Genomic DNA, 26567 nt, shown 5'->3' with positions numbered 1-26567 from the left:
GAAGAGTCTAATGAGCCAGATCCAATAGAGCTGAGTCTGAAAGTGCTTAAAGCACACGCAGGAAGAAACAACGGTTTGGGTCTGCATTGAGTCACTAAGACTAAGAGTTGCTTGACACTCGGGATTTCAGCCAAAGTTTAAGCAGTCTCATACACAGAAGCCCAAGCAGACACACTAAAGCTGCTGCTGTGAACTTCGAAAACATTTCAGAATCACCACTCTGCCTGGTTTCACGAGGTATTCGCTCGCTGGGCACAGGCGCGCTCTCATCAGTTGTGAGTCCAAATCCATTTTCCTAGGAATGTGATAACCAGCCTGGGCCGAAGCTTGCTCTTCTGCACATTGATTGTCAGTCCTAGATGATCCAGATGGTCTAGAAGTTGACATTGATGGTTTTTCAGTGTATCATTAGTGTATAATCAGTCATCCAGATAATTTAGAATGTGAATTCCACATCCAAGTCAAATGGGAGAACATTGAATTGATAATCTTTGACTTCTTGATCTCATGTCAGTTTTCAAGTACAGTGCAGCATTTCCTGAAACAAGTAATAAAAACAAAAAAGGCAGCAGAAATGTATAACACACTCACACACAAACATCTCCAACTTACCATTGCTCCATAATTTAATTCATATAACATTAAATACAGCAGGCAGAACATCAGAGGTCTGGTGTATACATATTAGAATTAAATAAGTGTGCACAAAGCAAATAGAAACAACATGCTACTTTTTAATTTTGATTGCTTGGCTGAGAAATTTCTGCTTTGAATTTTGCTCTTTTGAGTGCAAAGAAAATATTTTAATGCAAATAATAACTGCAGCAAAAAAGAATAAAATAAAACGAACAATTACTGCTATATCATGTTATCAGCGAATAAAACACAACGAGGAAAGAAAGTTGGAGAATTGTTAGTAGCGATAAAGTTAAAAGCGTGATAATGTGTGAAAGCAAAAGCGTGCAGCGTTTTTAAGATAAAGTGCTGGTTTAGTTTGGATGTTTCTTCATAGTTAAAGTAATATGTTTAATCAACCAGTAAATTCTATTTATTTCAGATACATATTCTGGAGGTATTCTTTACAGAAAGAGCTTCTCTAAAGTCTCCATCAGTTGTAGAGGAACCTCCACAAACTTTGAAAGACTTTTTATTCCGCATCATTTTGTTGTGTGTAACAAAACATCCAACACGCAGGCAGCGGTTTGCAGCAGCAGCATCTGTCCAAAGATGAGCATCATTTCTCTAAAGTCCAGCAGAAGAGCGTGCTTTCATCAAGACAAGCGCAACAGCACAGTAATGAAATATCCAAAATCGAAGCTTCTTCTTGAATGAGTGAAACTAAAAGAAATGTTTAAACGAAGAAGTAACTTTTACATTATACGTGCGTTTTGAACCAGTCAGCTAGCTAGAACTTTACATGAATAGTCCAAACAGGGCTGTTGCTGGGTGGAGAAAGATGGCGATGGTTATCTGACATTTCAAACAATGGTATAACGATCACCAATTTCAGAAATAAAGGCAAAACTTTCTGGAACAGCACCTTTTGAAAAGATGCTAATTTGTGTTACTAGTGTGGACCAACAATGGTGAATAAGCTACAAAATGTTTGTGAAAATCACATCTCCATAGGAAATAATTGCTGCTTCACACTCGTGGTAAATTGTGGGATTGATCTTGGACTGGAGAAAGTGATAATGTAATGAGAAGTCAGAAGCGTTCAGATTCATTTGCATGCTCTTTATTAAGAATGGTCAAACAGGCAGGGGTCGGTAAATCGATAACAGGAATATCACAGGGTAGGAAGAGTCGGAAACGGAGTCGGGCAAGGGTCAAGACAGGCAGACAGAATCAGAGTCGAGGTACACAGGTAGGAGGTCAATAGGCAGGCAGCAAACAATCGGAGAAACAGTGAAACAGAGCAAGGTCAAAAAAGGGAAGGCAAAGATAGTGGGATAAACGCTTAGAATTACCAGCTGGGGCAAGGATAAGACTTGGTGGCCATCAGAGGGAGCCACAGAGGCGCAGTTCATGATAGATCAGACCAGAGCATCCTTATTTTGACCATTTTAATTGCTATTTGAAAAGGAGCAATGAAGAAGGAAGAGATGGCTCGTAATGAACTGTTTTATTTAAAACAAGGGAGCAATCTTAGACACGTATTTAAAATACAAAATAATTGTATGTCATTAAATTTTCAGTGGGTGGTAGTCAAATTTGTTACATCCAAAAAGCTTTTTTGTTTACCAAAGTGATTACTTCGAATTTTAATATTATTTATTTCATTTAAACATGAATGTAAACTTTTCTGACTCGGACAGTCTGCAAAAGTACCCTAAGCTCATAAGTTTCATTCCTCTTGCAGAATAGGCTATGGTTAATGAGAACGTAAAAATTACATTTTAAATGTAACTCTCCCAATCCTGTCTAAATTAACAAAGAGAGATTGGAAATGAAAAGTACACAAGTACATCTAAAATCATGTAGGAAATCTTGGATCTGCTGCTGCTCTCATGAATCTTCTGCTGTGTGTTCATGTCCTTCTCTAAATCTTCTCGTCCTCTTCCTGATCTTCTTGTTTCTTTCCTAAAAGCATCACATCATCATCATTACCTTCATACTCTTAATATCCCCATATCAAACTCATAATGATGATGATAAATGTCTCTCACCTGACGTGTGTCTCATGTAGATGTGAAAAGCTCCTAAAAGACCCAACAGAACCATCATCTGAAGACACCAGACCAGAACAAACACCACAGACACTGAACACAAGATCAACTATTAGACACAAGACAAACCCAATCTTTATGTTTCCAGGAGAGTGTTTGTTAAACTAGTACCACGTTCTGGTGTTTGTGTGCTGCTGGTCACTGCAGAGGTCAAGCTAGAGGTCAAACTAGAGGTCAAGGTAGAGGTCAAACTAGAGGTCACAGCTGCAGAAGATGATCCTGAAATAAAACATCAGCACAGAATCACTTGTTTTTCTCAAGTAGTAAGTAAACTGCAGCATGTTTTACTGACTGTTTTTAGATGCATTGAACTCATTATACATTCTGATAATTTACCCCTCAAATATTATGACGAGAGGACAATATATATATAAAAAAAAAACTAAATAATCTATATTTTAAATTCAATATTAACTGTTTATATATGTATACTAATAATGTGTCTAAAATTACTGTCCTTATAATGTCATCATACATGTAAAATATTTGCTGCTACATTAAATAAAATAACAAAATATCACAATAAATAACATTATTAGTCATTCAGACTGTCATGAAAAAAAAATAAAAATGAAAAATGCAAATAAAATGAAAGGTTGTAAGATAGCTCATATTTTCTTTATACAAAACATTGTTTCTTATGATTTTACTGTGAAATTTTTAGTGCCATGTAAAAAATAAATAAATATACATATATATATATATATATATATATATATATATATATATATATATATATATATATATAAACCTAGCCTCACTTTATTAATAATCTTTTCTTAAGAATCAACCAAAAAGATTCCTATTTAAAATCATCACAATCCATCAAAATATATTTCAGAGATACTGCTCTCTGACACAAGAGGATTTTGTGGCAAAATGTGACTTTTTTTTTTTTACAGATTCTTGACAGGTTTTGTGAGATTCTGCATCACTGTTGTTGATGTTGTCTATCAAATACTTCACTGATGTCTTAAGATCTCACCAGGACAGGGTTTGAGTCTCGTGGTGTTCTGTGCGTGACTGACGAGGTTCTTCACGACTCAGACTATTACTGGAGTATGTAGTGTGTTTACTGTGTGCTACAGGAATAAAAACCTTCACAGAGATTCAATGGAGAGGAGATCTTTGGAGAACATGAGATGATGAGAGAGTTTCTGTACCTTCAACAATCACCTGAAGATCTCTAGATGTTTCTGATCCTTCTGAGTTCAGGAGAGTTAATCTATAATTCCCTGAATCTGTTCTGTTCACAGGGTTTATTATCAGAGTCCCTTTAATGACTGTTACTTCAGGTCTGTTTCTATAAAGATCACATTGACTCCTCTTCATTTTATCATTCTTTACTCTACAAACTGGATCATCTAGTGGGTTGTTTATTCTCTTTTGTATCTTCAGATCATATTCACTAGCGTTCACCATCAGTAGATTGAGTTTGTGTCCCAGAGCTGTGTAACAGGGATCAGACTGATCAAAACTGCAGAACCGATCCAGACCTGGAGAACAAAACACACACACTCAATCTGCATGCATCATTAATTAAAACCAGACACAAATTACACTCAGAATGAACGTTTAACTAAAGAAACAGACATTCGTATCTGATCTTGGTTCATCTATGGATATTGAAACTAAAAGAGACTTCACTGTTCTTCATAACTTGTGTTCCTGCGGATGTTATACAGTATCTGGACACACACTCACAATGAAATGCACAAAACTAAAATCAGACACATATAGGATAACAACCTGGTTATTGTTCCATTGCACGATGTGAAAAACAGCCAGAGAGCAGAATTCACTCTGTGGTCGGTGACTAATCTGAAGTTTCAGATCATCAGTTGCTCCTGTCTGCTGAGAGGTTTGTGTGTTTGTAGCTTCACTCTTTCATTTATCACCCTCTGTTCTTTTAGCGGTCAAATATAGCCTTAATTATCTACATACTGCTGATGCTATCAAACTAATCTAACAATTTTGACTGTTGTTCGTTTGCTCGCTTTAATCTAAAATCGTGTGGTGCGTTAGCACCCGTTAGCTGATCAGCTTTTCACTTTCGTTCCCGCCCGTGTTTACGCGTCTATTATTGTCTTCTTTTCCGCTTTGTTTCATCTCTCCCTCGCGCTCGTTCGCTCCGTTTTTACAAACTCGTCAAACAAGATTGGTAAGTAAATCTTCCATCACTTACGGTGAGTAAATGTCTTTTCCTTCCATTGTCACTTGCACCATTTGCCACATGTATAGTTTATGTTTCTCTGTCAGCGATCAGGGATTCACGTGTGAAAAATGCAGGGAAATAGCTAGGCACGCATTCAAACTTTAATTGAAGACAGTAAGAATGTGAGGGTTGTAGATACTGCTTTGGATGCGACTAGTTCAGTAAATCATGTACATTGTTTGGTTCCAGCTTTAGAGCCCCTGCAGCAGGGCAACTGGGTGAGGCGCACTGGTCATGGGTCAATACACCACTCTTTCGTTCCAGTTAATGCTGGGTCTTGTTTTATGGTGCTCAAATCTCCTGCACCTTCTACCTTATTTTTTATCCTCAGGTTAGGTAAAGTAAGTCGAGTCTGTCCTGTCTCTCATAAGCATTTAATCATACTCACAAGACGGGTCACAGAAGACTTCTTCGTGGTCTGTTCTGCTCAGGTCTTTTGGCAGGTGAGCGTATTGGTTATAATAAGATATAGTTTTATTATATATAGGTTAAATATATTACAAATAAAATACTAATATAAAATAGAAATAAAAACAAAGTTGTATAATCTACGAGCTTGGTCGTTCGGAGGCATCATGCAGCCTCCTTTATAGGCTACAGGTGCAAGTCGACACTTTTGGGAAAGTCCCGTACAGCTGGAGACCTCCCTTTCAAGAAGCTCACTATAAAAACACAGCCATCTTATCAGTCTGCTCTTCTGCGAAGATCTTTCTAAGATGTCCTCCTCTCTGCGTCGGGAACTCAGCACTCAACAGTAACTTTCCTATTCTTCAATGTTCTTACTAATACATATTTTATCTCTGGCTATACTTTAACTAAATGTTACATATATCATACCTAATGTCTTTTCTGAATAAACAATTTTAAACATGATGCTATGGTGGTCTTTCTTTCTGCTATTCAATAAGTGAATACAATACCATGTGTACTGTGTATCTTATAAATACTTATATTCTGTGTGGTCTCTTCTTCTTGATAAATCAGCAACACATCACAATGTGTTCACAATACAAGGTATCACTCAAATAAACAAGGCAAACTTACAAAATTGGGTAAACTTCCTGTTTTCCTCAACAGTCTCAAAGGCTGGATGTCTAAGTGGTGCCTGCAGAATAACTGCAGAATAGGTTTCATTGACAATTGGATAAGTTTCTGGGGCAGACCTGACCTGTCTTCATCCCTCCTGGGGTGGTGCCGCTCTTCTCTTGAGAAATATGGCATATAGTCTTAGAGCTCACACTTGTTTAGGGCCCAGGACAGGAAGCAGACAGATTGGCTAAACCGACCGCCTGTTCCCCGATTTAGAATACGCAGAGAACATCCAAACCAAAATAAACGCAACAACTTGCTCTACCTGCATTTCCTGTTTGTGGCCTTTCTAAGCAAAGTCCCTCCATGAGCATGATGCAAAGTATTTCCAGTTCTACTGCCTTACTAAGCGTTCTATCTCATTGTTCTGTTTACCTTACATGATCTCTGCCTGTTTTACCGATTATACGATTCCAAGACCTGCCCTTCTGTTTTGTTTGCCTGATTGGACTCACAACTTGGTATAGACACATTGTTTGTTTCCTGACTACTGTCTTCTGGATCCCCCGTGAACTTGTTGATATCTCTGAGTTCCTTATTATTAGCGACTCTCTGCCTGCTATAACATTTGTGATTATTGCCCTTGTATTTATTAAATGCCCGCATATGGATTCAACTCTGGCTTCCTCCTCCTCATTACAATAACAAGAATGGTAGAACCATCACTTCCACCACAAAAGAATGCTTTCTAAGTAATCTCCCTGACTTATCTCAATTCCTTAGCGTGTCTAATACAGCACAAAAACTTGATGATGTAATAGAAACTATGCACTCTTTTTTTTCTAGCACTTTAGATACAGTTGCTCCTTTACACTTAAGAAAGATGAAAGAAAACAATCTGACTCCATGGTATAATGAAAACACTTGCACCCTAAAGAAAAAAAAAAAACTAAATTAGAGGTATTTCGTATTGCCTGGTGGGAGAGTATGCTGTCATACAGAAAAGCAATAAAAACTGCTAGATCTGATTATTTTTCATCTCTTTTAGAAGACCACAAACACAACCCCCGGTATTTATTTGGTGCTATCATTCCCCAAGCGTACAGCAGTAATGAGTTCATGAACTACTTTACTTCCAAGATTAGATCAGAGAGGAAACTGTAACCATGGAGCCGCCAGCTACAGTATCACATTGGACAGGGAACTATAGATATAGGAAAAATTCCATTCATTCTCTATTATGGGAGAGGAGAAATTGTACAAACTTGTTAAATCATTAAAACCAGCAACATGTATGCTGGACTTTATTCCATCTAAAATATTAAAAGAGCTGCTTCCAGAAGTCATAGATCCTATTTTGACCATTATTAATTCATCATTGCCATTAGGACATGTCCCTAAAAACTTCAAACTGGCAGTAGTTAAGCCTCTCATTAAGAAACCACATTTTGACCCCAAAGACTTAGTGAATTACCGACCAATCTCGAATCTCCCTTTCCTGTCAAAGATACTAGAAAAGGTAGTATCCTCACAACTATATTTATTTTTAGAAAAAAAATGGTATCTGCGAGGATTTCCAATCAGGATTTAGACCATACCATAGTACTGAGACTGCTGTCATTAGAATTACTAATAACCTGCTTCTATCTGATCATGGTTTTATGTCGTTATTAGTGCTATTAGATCTTAGCGCAGCATTCAACATTATCGATCACTACATTCTAGACTAGAGACTAGAACACTATGTTGGCATTAGTGGAAGCACCTTAGCATGGTTCAAATCATAACTATCTGACCGCTATCAGTTCATAGCAGTAAATGAGGTATCATATCATTAAGTTAAATATGGAGTTCCTCAAGGCTCAGTGCTAGGGCCGTTACTTTTCACACTTTACATGTTACCTCTGGGAGATATTACTGTTCAGCTGTATATTTCTTCACAGCCCAGTGATACACACCAAACTGAGAAACTAACAGAATGCATAGTCGATATAAAAACTGGATGATGAGTAACTTCTTAATGCTAAATTCTTAAAAACGGAGGTGCTAATAATTGGACCTAAAAACCCCACATATAATAATCTAGAACACAGTCTAACACTTGATGGCTGCTCTGTTAATTCTTCTTTATCAGTTAGGAACCTAGGTGTGCTGTTTGACAGCAATCTTTCTTTTGAAAACCATCTTTCTAGCATCTGTAAAATTGCGTTTTTCCATCTTAATAATATATCTAAATTATGACCTATGCTTTCTAATTCAGAAATGTTTATAACCTTGAGGTTAAATTATTGTAATGCTTTATTGGATGGTTGTTTTGCACACTTGATAAACAAACTTCAGCTGTTCCAAAACACAGCAGCTAGAGTCCTTAGTAGAACTAGGAAGTATGACCTGTCAACACTGCACTGGCAAACATCGGATAGATTTTAAAATTTTGTTAATTACTTATAAAGCCCAGAATGGTTTAGCTCCTCAATATTTGATCCAGATATACAGTCCTGCATGTCTGATAATACCTAGAATGTCAATATCGACTGCGGGCGGCAGATCCTTTCCTATCTAGCAGCCAAACTCTGGCCCAATCTCCCTAACACTGTTCAGGAGGCAGACACACTCTGTCAGTTGAAATCTAGATTAAAGACACATATCTTTAACCTGGCTTACACGTAACACTAATTCACTTTTATTACTCAAATCTGTTGAAGGATTGCTAGGCTGCATTAATTAGATCAGCTGGAACCGGGAACACTCAATGGAACACAATGTACTCGTGACATCGTAAAAATCTACGCTAATATTAGTCTTGTTTCTTTCTTAATCTGTTTTTCAGTTTGAATCCAAATTAGATGGTGGAAAACACTATGAAACAAACACTTCAAAATAAGAGTCCACAAAAACCAAGGCAGGGGAACATAGACTGAAATCATGACACATTGACTGGTTGTTTGTCTGCTCTTTAGAAGATGACAGCTGTGCAAACAGATTTTTTGAGCCAATCACATCTTTTTACTGTTTTAATTCTAGAACAGAAAAAATACTAGAGCCTATAGATCCCTCACTATTATAAGTTTTAATTGCTATTTAGATTATTTGTCGTAGATCAGCACTCAAACATCCTTGAAGAAAATGCTGTAGTGTAGATGACATTCAGACCAACTGAAGAGGAACACTTACCGTAATCTGATGTCTGTGTTGATGCAGAGGTCAAACTAGAGGTCAAGCTAGAGGTCGCTGCAGCAGTAGCTGATCCTGAAATAAAACATCAGCACAGAATCACCTGCTTTCTCTCTTTGAAATAGTAAGTAAACTGTAGCATGTTTTACTAAATGTTTTGGAGGCATTTAACTCTTTTGCATTGTGACATTCAACCTCACATCTAATTTCTGACATATAAGGAAAATGTGACAAAACAAAATCAATTTTACTTTAAATTCAGTATTAACTGTATATAACTGTATATATTTAACATAACTGCTAATAATAATGTCTAAAATGACTGTCATGATACTGTCATCACAAAACCTTAGAGACGTGTCATATTGAATCAAATAAAATGTACCGTTTTTAATTATAGTAATAAGAATCAAATAACAAAATATCATTATAAATAACTGTATTAGTCTTTTAAACTGTCATGAAAATAACAATAAAAATAAAATGAAAGGTTGTAAGATAATCCATATTTTGTTTATACAAAACATTGTTTCTTTTGATTTAACTGACAAATGTTTGTTGGTTGTTTATAATTTAGTGCCAAGTAAAAGTAAATAAAAATAGTAAAAGTATACATAAATAAACTATATATAAACATCAAATAAAAACAAAAAGGGTTTAAAGTGTATTTTTAGTAAAGAAAACAAAAAAAAACTGTAAACCTAGCCTCACTAGGTTTAGTTTCTGTACCTTCAACAATCACGTGAAGATCTCTAGATGTTTCTGAGCCATCTGAGTTATAGACAGTTAATCTGTAATTCCCTGAATCTGTTCTGTTCACAGGGTTTATTATCAGAGTCCCTTTAATTACTGTTACTTCAGGTCTGTTATAATAAAGATCACATTGACTCCTCTTCATTTCCCCATTCTTTACTCTACAAACTGGATCATCTTGTGTGTCGTTTGTTCTCTTTTGTATCTTCAGCTCATATTCACTAGCATCCAGCATCATCAGATTGAGTTTGTGTCCCAGAGCTGTGTAACAGGGACCAGACTCATCAAAACTGCAGAACCGATCCAGACCTAAAGAACGAGTGACAGAGAGAGAGAGATAGAGAGAGAGAGAGAGAGAGAGAGAATGAATGAACGAATTTGTATGTCTCCTGACTAGGATACTGAACTTATTTAAATTTCTGGACAGATTTAATTCAACAGGTTTAGCGTGTAATAAATTAAAAAAAATTTACAAGAAGAAATCTTTAAAATAATAAATAAAGAAACTTTGGGCATGTTGTGTGTTTCAGTGCTAAATTAAAAGTACTGCACACAGCTAGACGTCACACTTTAACCAAATACAGGAAATTCAAGTAGACACTAAGAACAGAGCATCTGTTTAAACATTTATGATAAAGAAGTTTGTCCCAAACATCATCTGCTATTCTACTACACACTCGTTTTGTAAGAACTTTATAAAGTATGCACATACTTTTAGGATGTAGTATAAAAAGATTGAACGTGGGACACAGCATCTGTGAGAAGTGCAGACTGTTTTATACAGCAGCGACAATAGCACTGAAATTCACCTAAAAAACTTGTCTTAAACACACACACAGACAAGACGATCGGAAAACTATTGTAAGATCACTGCAAACTCTTAATATAACACTGTTAAAATGAAAGTGACTCACACGCAGCGGTTTGCAGCAGCAGCATAAGTCCAAAGATGAGCATTGTTTCTCTAAAGCCTCGCTGACAGACACCTTCTTACTGACACTGATCAGGAAACTCTACGACTGCAACAGAGAAAAGAAGAAAGGAAGTCTGTCAGAGATGGTCTATGGTTTTAAACTAAATACACACAAAAAAGACAGATGTAACAAGAAGAATAAACCCTCGGTCACAAAAAAGACAAGCAGAAGAACAGTGGATTAGAAGAAATGAAATGAGAAGTTAGAGAACTATGTGGCACACATATGATGTATATATTTAAACATATTGTAAATAGAATCCATTGCTATTTACATTTAGTGCAAACAGCTGCTGCCTTTTATTCATGGAAAGCCAGACTTCCTGACCTGGTTGTTAGATTTGTGCTCAGGAACTGGTTCCAGGTTCTGGTGGCCGTGGCAGAAGGTGTGCAGAAAACGACCGATTTCTTTCAGTCTGTCCATTTGACTGAGGGTGGTAACCTGAGGAGAGGCTTGAATAATCTCCATACCAGAGAAATGAATTGAGGTATGAATTGATATCTTCAGAAGACATAGTATACTCGTAGTGGCCAGTAAGGGTCACAGACTTCATGTCTGGCCTCAGTCTCCTGAGTTCAAGAGGAATTTGACTGGTTTTTAGTGATTGGATGAAATTAAATGTTGAAAACGGTTTGGATTCTGAAATTAGATTTAATCACCTTCAGTGCTGTCCAAAACATTTTAGCAGGACTGGGGTACATTAGCCTAGAAATATCAGGATTCAGGATGGATTTCAAGAACAAAATATTTTCCTTAACAACATCTAATATGAAACGGGCCTCAAATTAATAGGCATAAAAATACAAGCTATCATTTCCGGGACTCAGGGCAATGTCCAAACATGTTACCCAAGACATTACAAGAGAGCCCTGATGATAACTGAAACATATTTAGATCAACACTCCATGATTACTGCTGTTTTAAAACACTTTACTTGATACATGCTAACTAGCTATCATTAGAGTATAAGTAGACTGTACTCTTTATTGTGATGATCTCCCAAAAGACATCCTATCGACTATAGGTAACTTTAAGAACATGTAAATTTATTCTAACCCTAACCGTACCAGTCTAGTAATACTCTACTAACACTAAAGTTAGTTAGCATGTAGGTGCAAAGTTATTTATTGTCAACAGAGTATGTAGGAGCTAAAATGCTGTATGTTTCATGAGAAGCTAATTGATTGAAGCTAAGTGATTTTTGAGAGGACCCTATCTAGCGGCTCAGGTGGAGATGCACGGCCTCTAAGATGAAGGATCTGTGACGTCACCTGAGGGTGTGGCTACACAGGAAGTGACAGTCTTTGACATTGTGGTCTGACTCCACGTTGATTCAGTTTTCAGTATGCTTTATATCTTTGAAATCCATTACTATTGAGATTTTGCTTTTCATTATTGTATTTTAATTTTTTCATTCAATAAATGTTACTTCAAGTTTGAATGGTTCAACTATGTGGACAATGGATTAAGTTGGAAGCGTCAATCCTTTTCTCTGTCAAGCCACCAAAGTGGATACTTAGCCACTACAGAATTTTCATAAAGGGCCATCAAAATAAAGTGATACTGAATATTAAAACTGACTGCATTACATAAAATTTTAAAATCTCTTAAAATCTACTGAAACTTTGACCTTTGACTGGAAATACAGTTACCATTTGAAATCATTTTATTTGTATATTACCTGATACCTAGATTTAAATTTCAAGTACAACCGTATTCTATAATAACACGTCTTATGAATAAGAAAATGTAACATAATATTAAATACAGAAGATCTGCTGCTCTCATGAATCTTCTGCTGCGTGTTCACGTCCTTCTCTAAATCTTCTCATCCTCATTTTCTGATCTTCTTGTTTCTTTCCTAAAAGCATCACATCATCATCATTATCTTCATACTCTTAATATCCGCATATCAAACTCAAAATGATGATGATAAATGTCTCTCACCTGACGTGTGTCTCATGTAGATGTGAAAAGCTCTAAAAGACCCAACAGAACCATCATCTGAAGACACCAGACCAGAACAAACACCGAACTGGACACTGAACACAAGATCAACTATTAGACACAAGACAAACCCGTTCTTTATGTTTCCAGGAGTGTGTTTGTTAAACTAGTACCACGTTCTGGTGTCTGTGTGCTGTTGGTCACTGCAGAGGTCAAGTTAGAGGTCAAACTAGAGGTCAAGCTAGAGGTCAAAGTAGAGCTCAAGCTAGAAATAAAACATCAGCACAGAATAACTTGTTTTTTTCTTAAGTAGTAAGTAAACTGCAGCATGTTTTACTGAATGTTTTTAGATGCATTGAACTCATTATATATTCTGATAATTTGCCCTCCAATAATATTTATGACATGTGAGGAAAATACATTAAAAACAAAAAATATATATTTTAAATTCAGTGTTAACTGTATATATTTAATAATTATTATATATATTTTATATATTCTAATAATAATGTGTCTACAATCATTGTCATCATATTGTCATCATAAAACCTGAGAGAAATGTGTCATATCGCCTCACATAAAAATTTACTGTTTTCAATTGCAGTATGTCACGCGTGTGGTAAGCACGAGAGCACACAACTCGCATAAATGAAAATAAAGCTTTTAATCTACTCAGAGATTAAATAAACAATATCAATACAGGCAGACAGGCAGGCAGATACGATAAAAATCACATGCACATAAAGACGAGATCGGACAAACAGATCTGAAATCACAGGACTTAAATACACCAGGTAAATGTCCAGGAGGAACAGACGGAGGGAGGAGCCAAGGAGGAGGCAGGAGGAGTCCGGAGCAGGAGGAGATCCAGAGCCCAGCCATGGTGGTCCACAGTGGAACCGACGGAGGGAGGAGCCATGGAGGAGGAGCGGCCATCGACTCCATTGTGCCGACCGATGGCAGCGGAGCAGGTGGTGGAGGAGACTGAGGCGGAGGCGGAGAGCCGAAGAGCCAGGGTGATGCCAAGGCGCTGGAGGTCCTAGGCGATGCCGCAGGCTTCGGCGACTGACACAGAGACGGGGACGGAAAGGACGAGCGGAGCCAGAGCGACAGAGGACTGAAGTGGAGCCGGAGGGAAGGAGGAGCCTGACAGAGCCGGTGGGATTGAGGGACGAGGCGATGCCGGAGGAGAGAAATCCGAGGCGACGGATGGTCGACGACAGACCAAGGCGGAGCCGGAGGGACAATGGAGCCTGGAGAAGCTGGTGGACTGACTAGGAGCCCAGGGGAGCCCACGGGTCCACAAGCCGAGATGGAGTCCGGGACTCGGAGGCAGGGACGGCGAGGCGAGGGATCCTTCACCTCGACGGCGATGGAGACCTGCAGACCCGTGCCGAGCTGCAGATGGTGAGCTGAGGTGAGCGCAGGGGCTGCTGGGATCCATAGACGTTGTATGTTAAGGGTGGGAGGGAGGGAAAATGTGCTCAGGAGGGAGGCGCACAAGGTGCGGCACGGGGACGGAGCTGTTGGAGTTGTGGATTGATGTTGAAGCTGTGTATTGACATTTTGCAACTTTGACCTTCCAGGTTTCAGCTTCCATCTGGTATAACATTTTTTCTTGGTTCATGACTTGACATGGCCTCTATATAGTATCTTAGACTGGTATGGGCGCCAGGGGAATCTGAAGGAATGAAGATTCTGACGCACAAAAAGATATGTGACTAGTGATAACTTATGTGACGAACATGTCTGAGGTCTTTGTTTTGCCAGTTGCTTTTACTTATCTTGCTTTGTCCTTTTCCTCTATAAATAAAGTGACTTGCGATCTGAGCTTCGGAGGCAAAGGGAAGTAAAGGAGAAACCTGCTTTTCTCCGCTTGCAACCGACAGCTAATCCTTGCAAGCTAAAAATCCAAAAACTTGTCTTGTGTTTTATTTCACCTTGGGTTGATCCTTCCCCGGTAAAGAGCCGTTTGAGTGAAATAGTCTCAACATTTACTTGGTCCTTCGAGCGGATCCCAACAGGACAGAGCGGAGGAGGAGAGGACGAAGAGGAGCTGAGAGACAGTCTCTGGCCAGAGCCAGGCAATAGCTGCCTGACAAAATCCACCAGCGTGAATTCGAGGGGGTCGGTGATTCTTCGCCTGGAAAAATCAACTTCTCCGGGCTGTCTGACGGAGCCGTTGGAAGGAAAACTCAACGAACTTATCAGGTGATATACCGTGTATTTTTAAGAACGTTCAAGGGGTGTGTGTGTGACTGCAGTATAATAGGTACCAGCTCGAGTTCGTAACCAGTGATTTACCTGTTGAGGTGAAGGATCTGTATCGACTCTGGAAGCTCAGTGATTAAGTACTAGCTCAAGTGTGCAACCCTTGATTTACCTGTTTAGGTAGGGGGTCTGTACTGACTCTGGAAGCTCAGTAATTTGGACAGAAGGATCTGTCGACCAATTGTCTGTTAAGTGAGAGCCAGGGGCTCTGGTGTCGACAAAGTTGTTTTAAGCGCGCAGGGTATGAATGGTATGAATTTGTTGTATGAATGTCATTGTGAATCATTAGGATTTACGGTGAATAAGGTTGTTGTTGTTTAGGAATAACACGACTGATATTTCTCCCCACTAGAAAGGGAGTTGTGTTATTCAAATATAAAAATTATATTGGGTTTGAGTCAAAATTAAAAAAATAGGTTGGTTTGTTCAGACGGCTGTATCCGCAGACAAATTAGTGTCTGTAGAAGCTTGGTGCAGTGGATGATCTGATCAGACACGTGACTAATCGTTGACTCTTACCAAAAAGCAAATATGGGCGAAGAAAATATTAAATTGACGGGAGATCCAAAGTTTATGCATACATATTCGGCAGACAGTGTGCGATACTTCTATGAGTGGAATAAAAATATGATTTCAGTGGTAAATTAGTCAAAAGGGACTGCACTCTCTTAATAAACAAAATAAAGGTTGACTTATCTTAGCCAAGGGAAAAAAGGGTGATCTGTTGAAATTTCAATTGATTGAAGCGCGAAGTGGCAAGAGCAGGCAGATAAAAGACAGGCGAAAGTCGAAGAGAAAAAAGACAGAAACAAGAAAGATTGATTGCAGTGCAGAAAGAAGAAGATCCAGCAAATTATGTTGGGAGACCAGAGGCATTGTATCAGCAAGAAAGGTTAAGAGCAGAAAGAGCAGCTAGAGGCCAGGAGATGGCAGCAGCAGCTCAACGAGAGGAGCTGAGAGAGCAGACAGCACAAAGCGAAGTGCGAGCAAGAGGAAAGGGACAAAAACATGACCGATCCAAGATAACTGAATTCAGTCCCCTTGCACTAGAAGAAATACACCTTATGCTGAAGCAGTCGCTTTGGTAGAGAGAATTAAAGCAGAAGAAGAGTATAAAAAAGACCCCTTGAACTCCTCACACCTTTCATCAGATTCAGATTTTGTTTTTCCAGCCATCCAAGTGGCTAATCCACATTACTGTGTGTAGAGGACGATCGTAATAGATACCTTCATGTGTATCGCCCATGGTCAGACCAAGAAATTACAGAGGCAGCAGATGCACTTGGTCCACTTGAAAATACAGCTGCATGGGTAGAGCATTTTAACCAACTGATACGTGACGTGATCGCTTAAATGGCCTAGAGGTTGATAGAGTTGCGTAGATTAGCTCTTAAATACAAATATAGCCAAGTTAGGGGTGATTTCATGGGTCTAGATGAGAATGATGATCCGTTAGCTCATGATGCAGCGACATTGCGAGAGTCAGTAGAACAACAGAAAGAATTAGAAACACCCTTGAACACGCCCAGATTACTCTCATATATCCCAGTGTAAACAGAAAGATGGAGAAGATGTACATGAATACAGAGCACGTCTCTGAAGAAGTTTTAGGGTTAACAGTGGGGTCCAGTATAGTGCTGATGAGGCTGGTGCATACCAACAGCAATTAAAACAAGCACTCCTTTTAGGATTCAGACCCCAGTTGGCAGACTACATCAAAAATATAATATAAACTGGTCCACCGACCAGTAAATAGCATAATGAATTATGCCAGACATGGACAGGGATTGTTGAAAAATAAAAAGAAAAAGCAGACAGGGCCCATACTTGGCTGCACTCACTGCCCCCTCTCCCAGGCATGACCTCGCTTGGTGCAGACACATTCTACCAAGCTAATCGAGAGGGAGGGGAGGAAAGCAGCACGTGGTCGAGGTAGGGAGAAAAGATTTTCAAACAGACACGCAATGACAAAGAATATGATAGGTGTTTTAATTGCCACAAGGAAGGCCTTTATATCCGAGAATGCCCAGAACCGCTAAAGCCCAGTACACAGGGTAGAAGCCCGATGAAAGCTACAGACCAGCCCCATATAATGATCAATTATGACTAGGCGAGACCAATAGTGACCCCATAGATGACCCAGAAGATGACTCCGATCTAGGCGAGGCTGATAATGACCCCAAAACTGACCTAGACTTGCAGAGCAGTATCGAGGCTTTTTTAGCTTTGTCAAGAAGCACTCGCCACCGAATGAGAGCTGATAGTGAATGGAACTTTAGTAAAATTTCTCTGTGACTCTGGGGCAGGCAGAACAAGAACAGTATTACATGACATAATTCCAGGATTGCAGCCTAGCTCTAAGAAAATATATGTGAAATCAGCCAATGGGCTGGTTACAGAGAATAAGTTTTCTCAACTAACCACCATTAAAGATCCAAAAACAGGTTTCAGCACAGACACAGAAGTAGTGTTATGTCCAGGTTGTCCGTGCAAACCTCCTGGGTAGGGATCTTATGTCCCCACTTCAAATTTCCATACACCTACTGAAAACAGGCATGGTTGCCATAGGGAAGGATGAGGAAGTGCCCACATACCCAGTACAGTGTTTAAAAGAACCCAACTACTACTGGTGCTTTAGATTTTCCTGATCAAGATCCGGGAGGATAGGGGAAAATCTACTAGATTTGCTACCAGAACCAACACCCTCAAAGACAGAAGTTAAAACTGAAAGTGACCTGCATGTGACTATGTATTACAAGCGAGACCCAGGGCCCGACCCAGACTACTCAGAAAGATTTTCGAGGCTAGGCCTCAGCATGTGACATTGAGCACAATATACACAGACAGAAAGGAAATGCTGTATGCTCTGTGAAACTTTACAGCGAGGCACAGTGACTTTTTGAAGGTCAAGACAGACCGCCACATGTATCTTTGTCTAAAACAAATAAGATGAAGTGGGAAGTGTTGCCAAAACTGATAGAGCAAAGAGAACTAGACAGGTGGTCAGACAATGGGGATGGGTGGAAAGTGAATGTGAGGCGCTCTCTCTATTCCAAAACAGTGAACTGGGTGTGTACTTACCCCCAGAGCCCATTCGACTGAAGAAACAGTATGACATTCCTTAGCCGCTGTTGAAATAGATCCTTTTCTCAATGCAGTGCCAGAAACATTTTGGTCAAGAGGGAAGACAGACGTAGGGTTAATGACAACAGCATCACCAGTGGTTATAAAACCAAAAACAACCTATAGGCCCTGCATAAAGCAGTATCCCCTTAAGCCAGATGCATAGGAAGGCATAAAACCAGTTATTGAAGAAATGATTGAGGCATGTATAATAGTTGAAGCTCCTGAGGCCCACTGTAATACACCAATTCTTCCTGTCAAAAAAGCAGACTCCCAGAGCTGGAGGATGATTCAAGATTTAAGAGCTGTAAATCAAGCTGTAGAGAGCAGGGCCCCTGTGTGCCAGATCCACACACATTGTTGAATCAGTTAAAACTTGAAATGAAATGGTTTACAGTAGTGGATTTGAGCAATGCATTTTTTCCATACCAGTGCATAAGAACTCACAGGGGTGGTTTAGGTTCACCTACAGATGTAAAAAATACACTTACACCCGCCTTCCTCTGGGATTTGTTGATAGCCCGACAATCTTTTCATCAGAACTAAAGCTGTCTGTCAACCCACAGTCAGGTTTTAGTTTATGTCGATGACGTATTGATTGCCTCAGACACACAAGAACACAACAAAGAAGCTGCTGTAAAAGTGTTTCAGCATTTAGCAGCGATAGGGAACAAAGCTTCTTTAGCAAAACTGCAATGGGCAAGACAGGAAGTAGTATTTTTAGGTCATAAGATAACCCTCGCTAGGTAGAGCCCTAACTAATGGCAGAAAAGAGGCTATACAGCTAGCACCAAAACCAGAGACAAAGCAGCAGATGTTGCAATTTTTAGGTTTGTGTAACTGCTAGACATGATTTATGGCATTCCTACAGCCATGAAGGATAAGATTAGCTGGACCCCGGAGGGGGAAAAAGCTTTCACACAGCTAAAGGAGGGATTGATTCAATCCACAGTGTTAAGTTTACCTGATTATTCCAAACCATTTAATCAGACAGTAGACTGCAAAGACAAGACTTGAAGGCAAACTGTGCCTTCCACGAAGTTTGTACAAAATAGTTAATTTTGACACATGGGCAAGCACATGTGTCAACAGGAGGGATGGTGCATAGGGTAGAACAATACTTTTATGCACCAGGTTTTAATAACTACTCAAAAAATTATTGTAAATCTTGTTTGATCTGCTGTAAACATAACTCACAGGGCAACTGCAGACCTAAGAGAGGTCCATTTCAAAGCCAGACTACCCTTTTCAGTTTATCCACATGGATTTTATTGAACTGACACCTTGCCAACAGTACAAATACTGTATTGGTGCTGGTAGATCCATTCTCCAAATGGGTTGAAATAGTGAAATAGTAAACATGCTGATGCACTAACGGTGGCTAAAGCTTTGTGTAAGGTAATCATCCCAGAACATGGAGTACCGCAGAGACTGTACAGTGATAATGGACCACATTTTGTGAATGATGTAGTCACTCAGATGTCCATTAATTTTAGGCATAGAGTTTAAAAACCATTGTTCTTATAACCCACAGAGTGCAGGATTGGTTGAGAGAACTAATGGCACAGTTAAACTCAGGTTGAGAAAACAAATGGAACAGACAGGCAGAAATTGGGTTGAATGTTTGACTTTGGTCAAAAATATATATGAGAATAACGCCCACTGACAAAGGGCTAACACCTTTGAAATACTGTATGGCAGATCGTTTCAGTTTACCGCTGTGTGATGATGTGTGTGAGAAACCACAAGAGCAGCATACACTAGCAGAATGGATGAACAAAATGAAAGTTAAAGATGTTGTGAGTGCAAATTATCTGCCAGCCGTTCCTCTGTCTACACAGGAAACCCGAGTGAAACCTGGAGATACCATCCTGATCAAAGCTGTAAAGAGGAAAAAACTGGACCTCGCCAAGTGGGAAGGACCTTTCACCGTGGTACTGACTACCCCAACTGCCTTGAAGATCGCTGAGAGATCTGCGTGGATTCATCAGAGCCACTGTAAAAAGGTCACAGAGTTTCTGCCTAAAACGACCAGTACGGGTGTGAAGTCCGGTTACAAAGGGTGGTGAGAAGGCAATAGCCTCGCTGGTCTCAACCCGGTGAAGAATCCAACAGAGCCCTACTCATTTTTAGCATGGCGTGGAAAGAGATCACCTTTGTGGCAGTAGCAGTCCTGGTGGGGTCCTGCTGTGATGGATGGAGGGGAGAAAACGATTGAAGAGGAGCAGAAAGAGGTGAAGTTTGACTGGTTCACAGAACAACATGAACTAAAGACTCAGTTTGATTTGAACATGTGGTATGCCTCACGCAAAGTTCCTAGCTTAATAGCACAAATTCAACCAACTGCTATGTCTGCACTAAAATGCCAACATCCAGCAGAAACCCGCATGCATGATTCCTAGACCATATAGAAATGTTTCAACATTGTTTCTGAAACACTTGTATCAGCTTATAGCTCTGCTTATTTGAACTCCACTAAGAACAACAAATTGCCTGCACCTGTGAATATGAGCACATTGACTTTCAAGTACTTGTTAATACTAAACACCACAGGAGAAGAGAAACTGTGTGGACCGGTGCACATAGAAGCAGGGTCTGTTTTTACCTGTTATGAGAATCGAGAAACGCTTAGGTGGCGCGCCAGAGCAAGAAATGGGAGATGTCCCTCTGCATACTGTAATCAGACATTTACAGTGGGTGTAGCAGGTAAACATAATGGAATTAATCCTACACTGACAATTTGTGAGTCATATTTTTACAGTTCCTGACGCCATGGGACACACACCGCAGTCAACACATGTGTGGTTATGTGGCACACAATATTTATTCCAATCTACCCACAAGGTGGACTGACGATGCGCGCCCTGTCCTGCTGACAGACCATTCCTACATTGTAAGTGCACATTCTAGCGAAGTAAGACTGAGAAAAAGGTCTTTTGAGAAACATGACTCTATTTGGGGACGGACGTTCCCAAAGACCACAAGCTGTGGACTGATGGAGAGAAAGTTGTACTGGCCCTTTTCCATGGGATGGGTTGGTAAACTAATGTTACGCATGGAGACGGTGGATTACCGCTTCGGTTTGTTTATGAATAACACCAGCCGCCATAAAAGGAGTACAGGAAGAGCTGACAGCGCTGAGACAGATGGAACTTCAAGACAGACTGGTACTAGATCAACTCACAGCCTCCACCGGAGGTGTGTACAATGGTTGGAACATCATGTTGCACTGCTTATACCAGACAACGATGCGGACGGAGGAGTAATCGAACGCGAGCAATAGCCAACTCACTCAACTGAGAGATGTCATGGAGAGAGACAGCATAACAACTCAAGGACTGTTATCATGGCTGTTTGGTGGGAAATGTGGAATGTGCTATTGAAAATGATCACACCAGTGATCTGGATTAAATTTTATATTGTATACATTAAGATGCAAGCCTTACAGGTGATTGCCCATGTAACATCTTTTTGGGGTCGGTTTGGGAATTTTTCCTCAGATACTGAGGTTTTCGCCACCAACCTTACTGTTTAAAAAGCTTAAGTACTGATCATTTAATGAAGTAATCAGTAGAGATGTAGTTCAATATGCATTTGCTTTATTATGTTATTTTTTAGGTGCTAAATGTCAAACAGGAGGGAGATGTTGGAGTTGTGTATTGATGTTGAAGCTGTGTATTGACATTTTGCAACTTTGACCTTTCAGGTTTCAGCTTCCATCTGGTATAACACTTTTTTGTTCTAGGTCATGACATGACATGGCCTCTATATAGTATCTTAGACTGGTATGGGCGCCAGGGAATCTGAAGGAATGAAGATTCTGACGCACAAAAAGATATGTGACTAGTGATAATATGTGATGAACATGTCTGAAGTCTTTGTTTTGCCAGTTGCTTTTACTTATCTTGCTTTGTCCTTTTCCTCTATAAATAAAGTGACTTTGCGCATCTGAGCTTCGGAGGCAAAGGGGAGGTAAAGGAGAAAACCTGCTTTCCCTCCTAACCAGAACCGAAGCGCAATAATCTTGCAAGCTAAAAATCCAAAAACTTGTCTTGTGTTTTAGCTTCGCCTTGGTTGATCTCTTCCGGTAAAGAGCCATTTGAGTGAAATAGTCTCCAACAAGAGCGCTGCGCTGGCGCTGGCACGGGATGGAGCGCATGTTGGCGCGGGCACGGACAGAGCCTTGGGGATCCAGCAGCCCCAGATGGACAATCAGCTACCTTCAGCCGTGGTGCAGTGGGTGGAGCTCCCTCCGACACCTCCTTGCAGTCGGCTGTCTCCCCATGGCAAGCTCTGCTGCCGGCTCACGACCTGAGTCTGATGTAATCGCGCCGGGTCTCTGTGATGCTCCACGGCTCTGTCACTCTCTCTGGCCGGATGGGTCTGTGGTCGCAGGGGATGCCGCTCAAGCTGAAGAAGGAGTCCCATCGGGCCTGGTTGGCTCATGCGGACTTCTGGGCAGCTGACAGGTACCGGTGGGGCAAGCAGACTGGCTGCCCGGGTGGTTGTGCAGGCAAAACTCGGGTCTGGAGGAGTTCGGGAGGCTATGGAAAATGACTATCGGACGGGCCTCAAAGAGGTTCTGGCAAACCGTCCGCACGCTCAGAAAAGGGAAGCTAGTGTCTGCCAACACTGTATACACCAGTGCTGGTGGGGAACCTGCTAACCTCGACTGGGGGCATATTGTCGGGCGGAGGTGGAAGGAATACTTTGAGGACCCTCCCCAATCTCCGGCAACACGTCTTCCACTGAGGAGCAGAGGCCGGGTACCCGGGGCACTCAGACCATTACTCCCTGGCTGAGGTCACTGAGGTTCTTGAGGAGCCCGGTGACAAGGCACCAGGGTGGACTAGGATCCGGGCTCCTGGAGTACCTCTGTGTCTCTGGATGTTGTAGGCCAGTTCCTGGCCGGGACATGCCTCTGCAGCGTCGCGGACGCGTGGGGACAGTGCCTCTGGAATCGCAGACCGTGCAGGGCCCTCTTTAAGAAGTGGGACTGAGGTTGTGCTCCAATCCATAGGGGATCACACTTCAGCCTCCCTGGGAAAAGTCTATGCCAGGGTACTGGAGACAGAGAATCATTCGAGTAGTTGAACCTCAAAGCTTCAAGAGGAAACAATGCGGGTTTCATTCTGGACGTGGAACACTGGACCAGCTCTCCTCTATATCCTCTTCAGGATGCTGGAGGGTTCTCGGGAGTTTGCCCAACTAGTCCACAGGTTGTGTTTCTGTGTGGATTTGGATAAGGTATCTGACCGGGTTCCCTGTGGTGTCCTGTGGGGGTGCTCTGGGAATATGGGGTAAGGGGTCCTTTGCTGGGTGGGCTGTCCAATCCCTGTATGATCAGAGCAGGAGCTTGGTTCAGACATTGCCAGCATTAAGTCAGACTTGTTCCTCAGTGCATGTTGACTGCATAGGCTGCCTCTGTTGTCAGTCCTGTCTATTATTTTATGGACAGGATTTTGAAAGCGCAGCAAATGCCTGGGGGTCTGGTTTGGTGTGACCACAGAATAGCTTCTGCTTCTTTGCTGATGATGTTTTGTTCTGTTGGCTGCATCTGGCCAAGACCTCAGGTATGCGCTTGGGGCTGCTCTGGTGTTTCTGGTGAAGCTAAGGGATGAGTTTATAGGAGTTTGCTTTTAGTGACACTGTGGGGCTGCATTCACGCTGGGTATAGAGGGATGGGCCGCCTCCCCAGAGCCGCTTCCAAGATGGTCACTTCCCAGAGCCGCTTGCCCAAAGATGGCCGCCTCCCAGAGCCGCTGGCTCAAGATGGCTGCCTCCTGAGGAGCCACACTGCCTCAAGATGGGCCTCCCAGAACTGGGCTGCTCAAGATGGCCGCCTTCCCAGAGCCGCGCTGCTCAAGATGGCCGCCTCCCCAGGAGCCACATGCCTGCTGAAGGCCGCCTTCAGAGCCACTGCCCAAGATGGCCTCCTCTCAGAACCAAGGCTCAAGATGGCCGCTCCCAGAGCCGCAGCCCAAGATGGCCGCCCCAGCTGGCTGTTTCTCAAGATGGCCCTCAGACTCTGTTTGCCGACCCTCCCGAGGACTGCAGCAGGTCCCTCTACCTGCAGGCTTGCATTGTTCAATTGTTTGATTGTCATTCCTAGTTTTCTTGTGTTTCTTGAGTCTTAGATGATTCCTTTGTTTGACCCTGCCTGTCTTTTTTGATACTGTGGATTGTTTGCTGCCTGACCCGACTTCTCTGCTATTTGGATTCTGTTGTTGCTGGTTTCTGGTTTGCCATTCTGTTTGCTGTGATTTGACGCCCCTGCCTGCTTTAATCACAAAGCCTTTGTTCAATAAATAATAATGTATGGACCTCAGACTCCTCAATCATGATATTATATATAAAACTAAATTTCATCATATTAATAATATTTTCTTAAAAATCAACCAAAAAAAGATTCCAGTTAAAAGATAATGTTTCCTGACACAAGATAGGATTCTGTGTAAATGTACTTTTTTGGTCAGATTCTTGATAGGGATTTGTGATATTCTGCATCACTGCTTGTTGATAAGTTATCATCAAATACTTCACTGATGTCTTAAGATCTCTACTAGGACAGGGCTTGAGCCTAATGGTGTTCTGTGCGTGACTGACGTATATTGTTCACAACTAGAGATTATTACTGAGTATAGTGTTTACTGTGTGCTAAGTAGGAATAAAAACCTTCACAGAGATTCAACTGAGAGAGAGAGATCTTCATAACATGAGATGATAAAAAGAGTTTCTGTACCTTTTGAACAATCACCTTGAAAAGATCTCTAGATGTTTCTGAGCCATCTGAGTTATAGACAGTACACCTATAATTCCCTGAATCTGTCTCTGCATCACAGAGTTTATTATTTGAGTCCCTTTTAATGGACTGTTACTTCAGGTCTACATTTATAAAGACTCACATTGATCTCTCTTCATTTCATCATCCCTTACTTCCTACAAAACTGGACTACTTCCTTGTGGGTTGTTTATCTCCTTTTGCATCTTCAGATCATATTTACTAGTGTCCAGTATCAGTAGATAGAGTTTGTCTCTAGAGCTGTGTAACAGGATCAGACTGATCAAAACTGCAGAACCAGAGATCCTGAATATTCTGAGAACAAAACACACACACACACACAATGAAATAGACTAAAATCTATATGCATCATATTACTTAAAACAAGACAAATACACAAAAACTGATTTGAAAGTCAAGTGAGGTCAAAACTAAAGGTCAACCAGAGGTCAGCAAGCTGCAGAAGATGATCCTAAAATAAAACATCAGCACAGAATCATTTGTTTTTTTCTCAAGTAGTAAGTAAACTGCAGGCATGTTTTTACTGATTGTTTTAGATGCATTGAACTCATTATACATTCTGATAGATCACTTCATATATTATTTATGATATGGAGAAAAATATATAAACAAGGAGGAAAAGGACAATCGTGATCAACTCCTGTAATGGCTGCTTTCCTGAGCCGCTTCCCTACATGGCCGCTTCCAGCCGCTTCCTAAGTGGCCGGGCCTCAGAGCTGTTGCACAAGAATGCCGCCACTTGCCCAGCGCCGGGCTTGGTTTCAGATGGCCACGCCTGCCCAGCGCCGCTACGACGGCCGCCCGCCGTGGCAAGCCAGTGCCCGCTGCCCAGTGCCTGCGCCGGCGCACCTCCAGTGCGCCCGCCTCCTTGGCTCCTTCGCTTTCTTCCTCTGACTCTGTCTGCTGACTCTCTCGGAACCTCCAAGCTCCCAGGTTTTGTTTTTGTTTTGTTTGTCTTGGAGCGCCAGGAGTCGCCTTGTGAGTGGGGCGAAGCACCAAGCCAGCAGAGGGAGCTCTTACCTCTGGGTAACGCACACCTCTATGACAACTGTTCCATAATTATAAATACTGTAGCAGGCCACTACCTGCAGGTTGCATTGTTCATTCGCTAGATCGCCATTGGATTGTTCTGGTTTCTGGTTTTGACCTCTGCCTGTTCTGTTATCCTGATTGTTTGCTGCCTGACCTTAATTTTCGCTGTTTCTGGATTTGTTTTTGCCTTGTTCCGATAATTCTGTTTGCCCTGCTTGACGCCTGCCTGCTTTGACCATGCCTTTGTTCCATAATAAAGTTTGCACATGGATCTGCACGCTCAGACTCCTCATTCAGACATTCTAACTTCTAACAGTAATGTGTCTAAATTACTGTCATCATAAACCTGAGAAATGTGTCATATTACATCAAACTGTAAATAACTGCATTAGTCTCTTAAACTGTCATGAAAATAACAAATGCAAAAGAAAATGAAAGATTGTACAAGATAAATCATATTTTTTATACACAAAAACATTGTTTTTCATTTAACTGAAAATGTTTGTTGGTTGTTTATA

The 26567-nt window shown here is 40.9% G+C and overlaps 1 protein-coding gene across 1 annotated transcript; it reads right to left on the bottom strand.

Moving 5' to 3' along the window:
- Window positions 1-1814: 1814 nt before the first annotated feature.
- Window positions 1815-10870, bottom strand: LOC122335345. The gene is made up of 7 exons (XM_043233174.1): window positions 10815-10870; window positions 9877-10209; window positions 9148-9222; window positions 3893-4225; window positions 2841-2948; window positions 2670-2762; window positions 1815-2583 (listed from the first exon to the last, which is right to left on the bottom strand). The coding sequence occupies exons 1-7, from the start codon at window positions 10855-10857 to the stop codon at window positions 2543-2545; spliced, it is 1026 nt and encodes a 341-aa protein (XP_043089109.1). The 5' UTR covers window positions 10858-10870; the 3' UTR covers window positions 1815-2542.
- Between the last annotated feature and the right edge of the window lie 15697 nt (window positions 10871-26567).

This window comes from Puntigrus tetrazona, unplaced genomic scaffold (assembly GCF_018831695.1).
Source record: "Puntigrus tetrazona isolate hp1 unplaced genomic scaffold, ASM1883169v1 S000000765, whole genome shotgun sequence".
Lineage (NCBI taxonomy): Eukaryota > Metazoa > Chordata > Actinopteri > Cypriniformes > Cyprinidae > Puntigrus > Puntigrus tetrazona.
The sequence above is the reverse complement of the archived record's forward strand: the minus strand, read 5'-3'. Positions and strand labels throughout refer to the sequence as shown.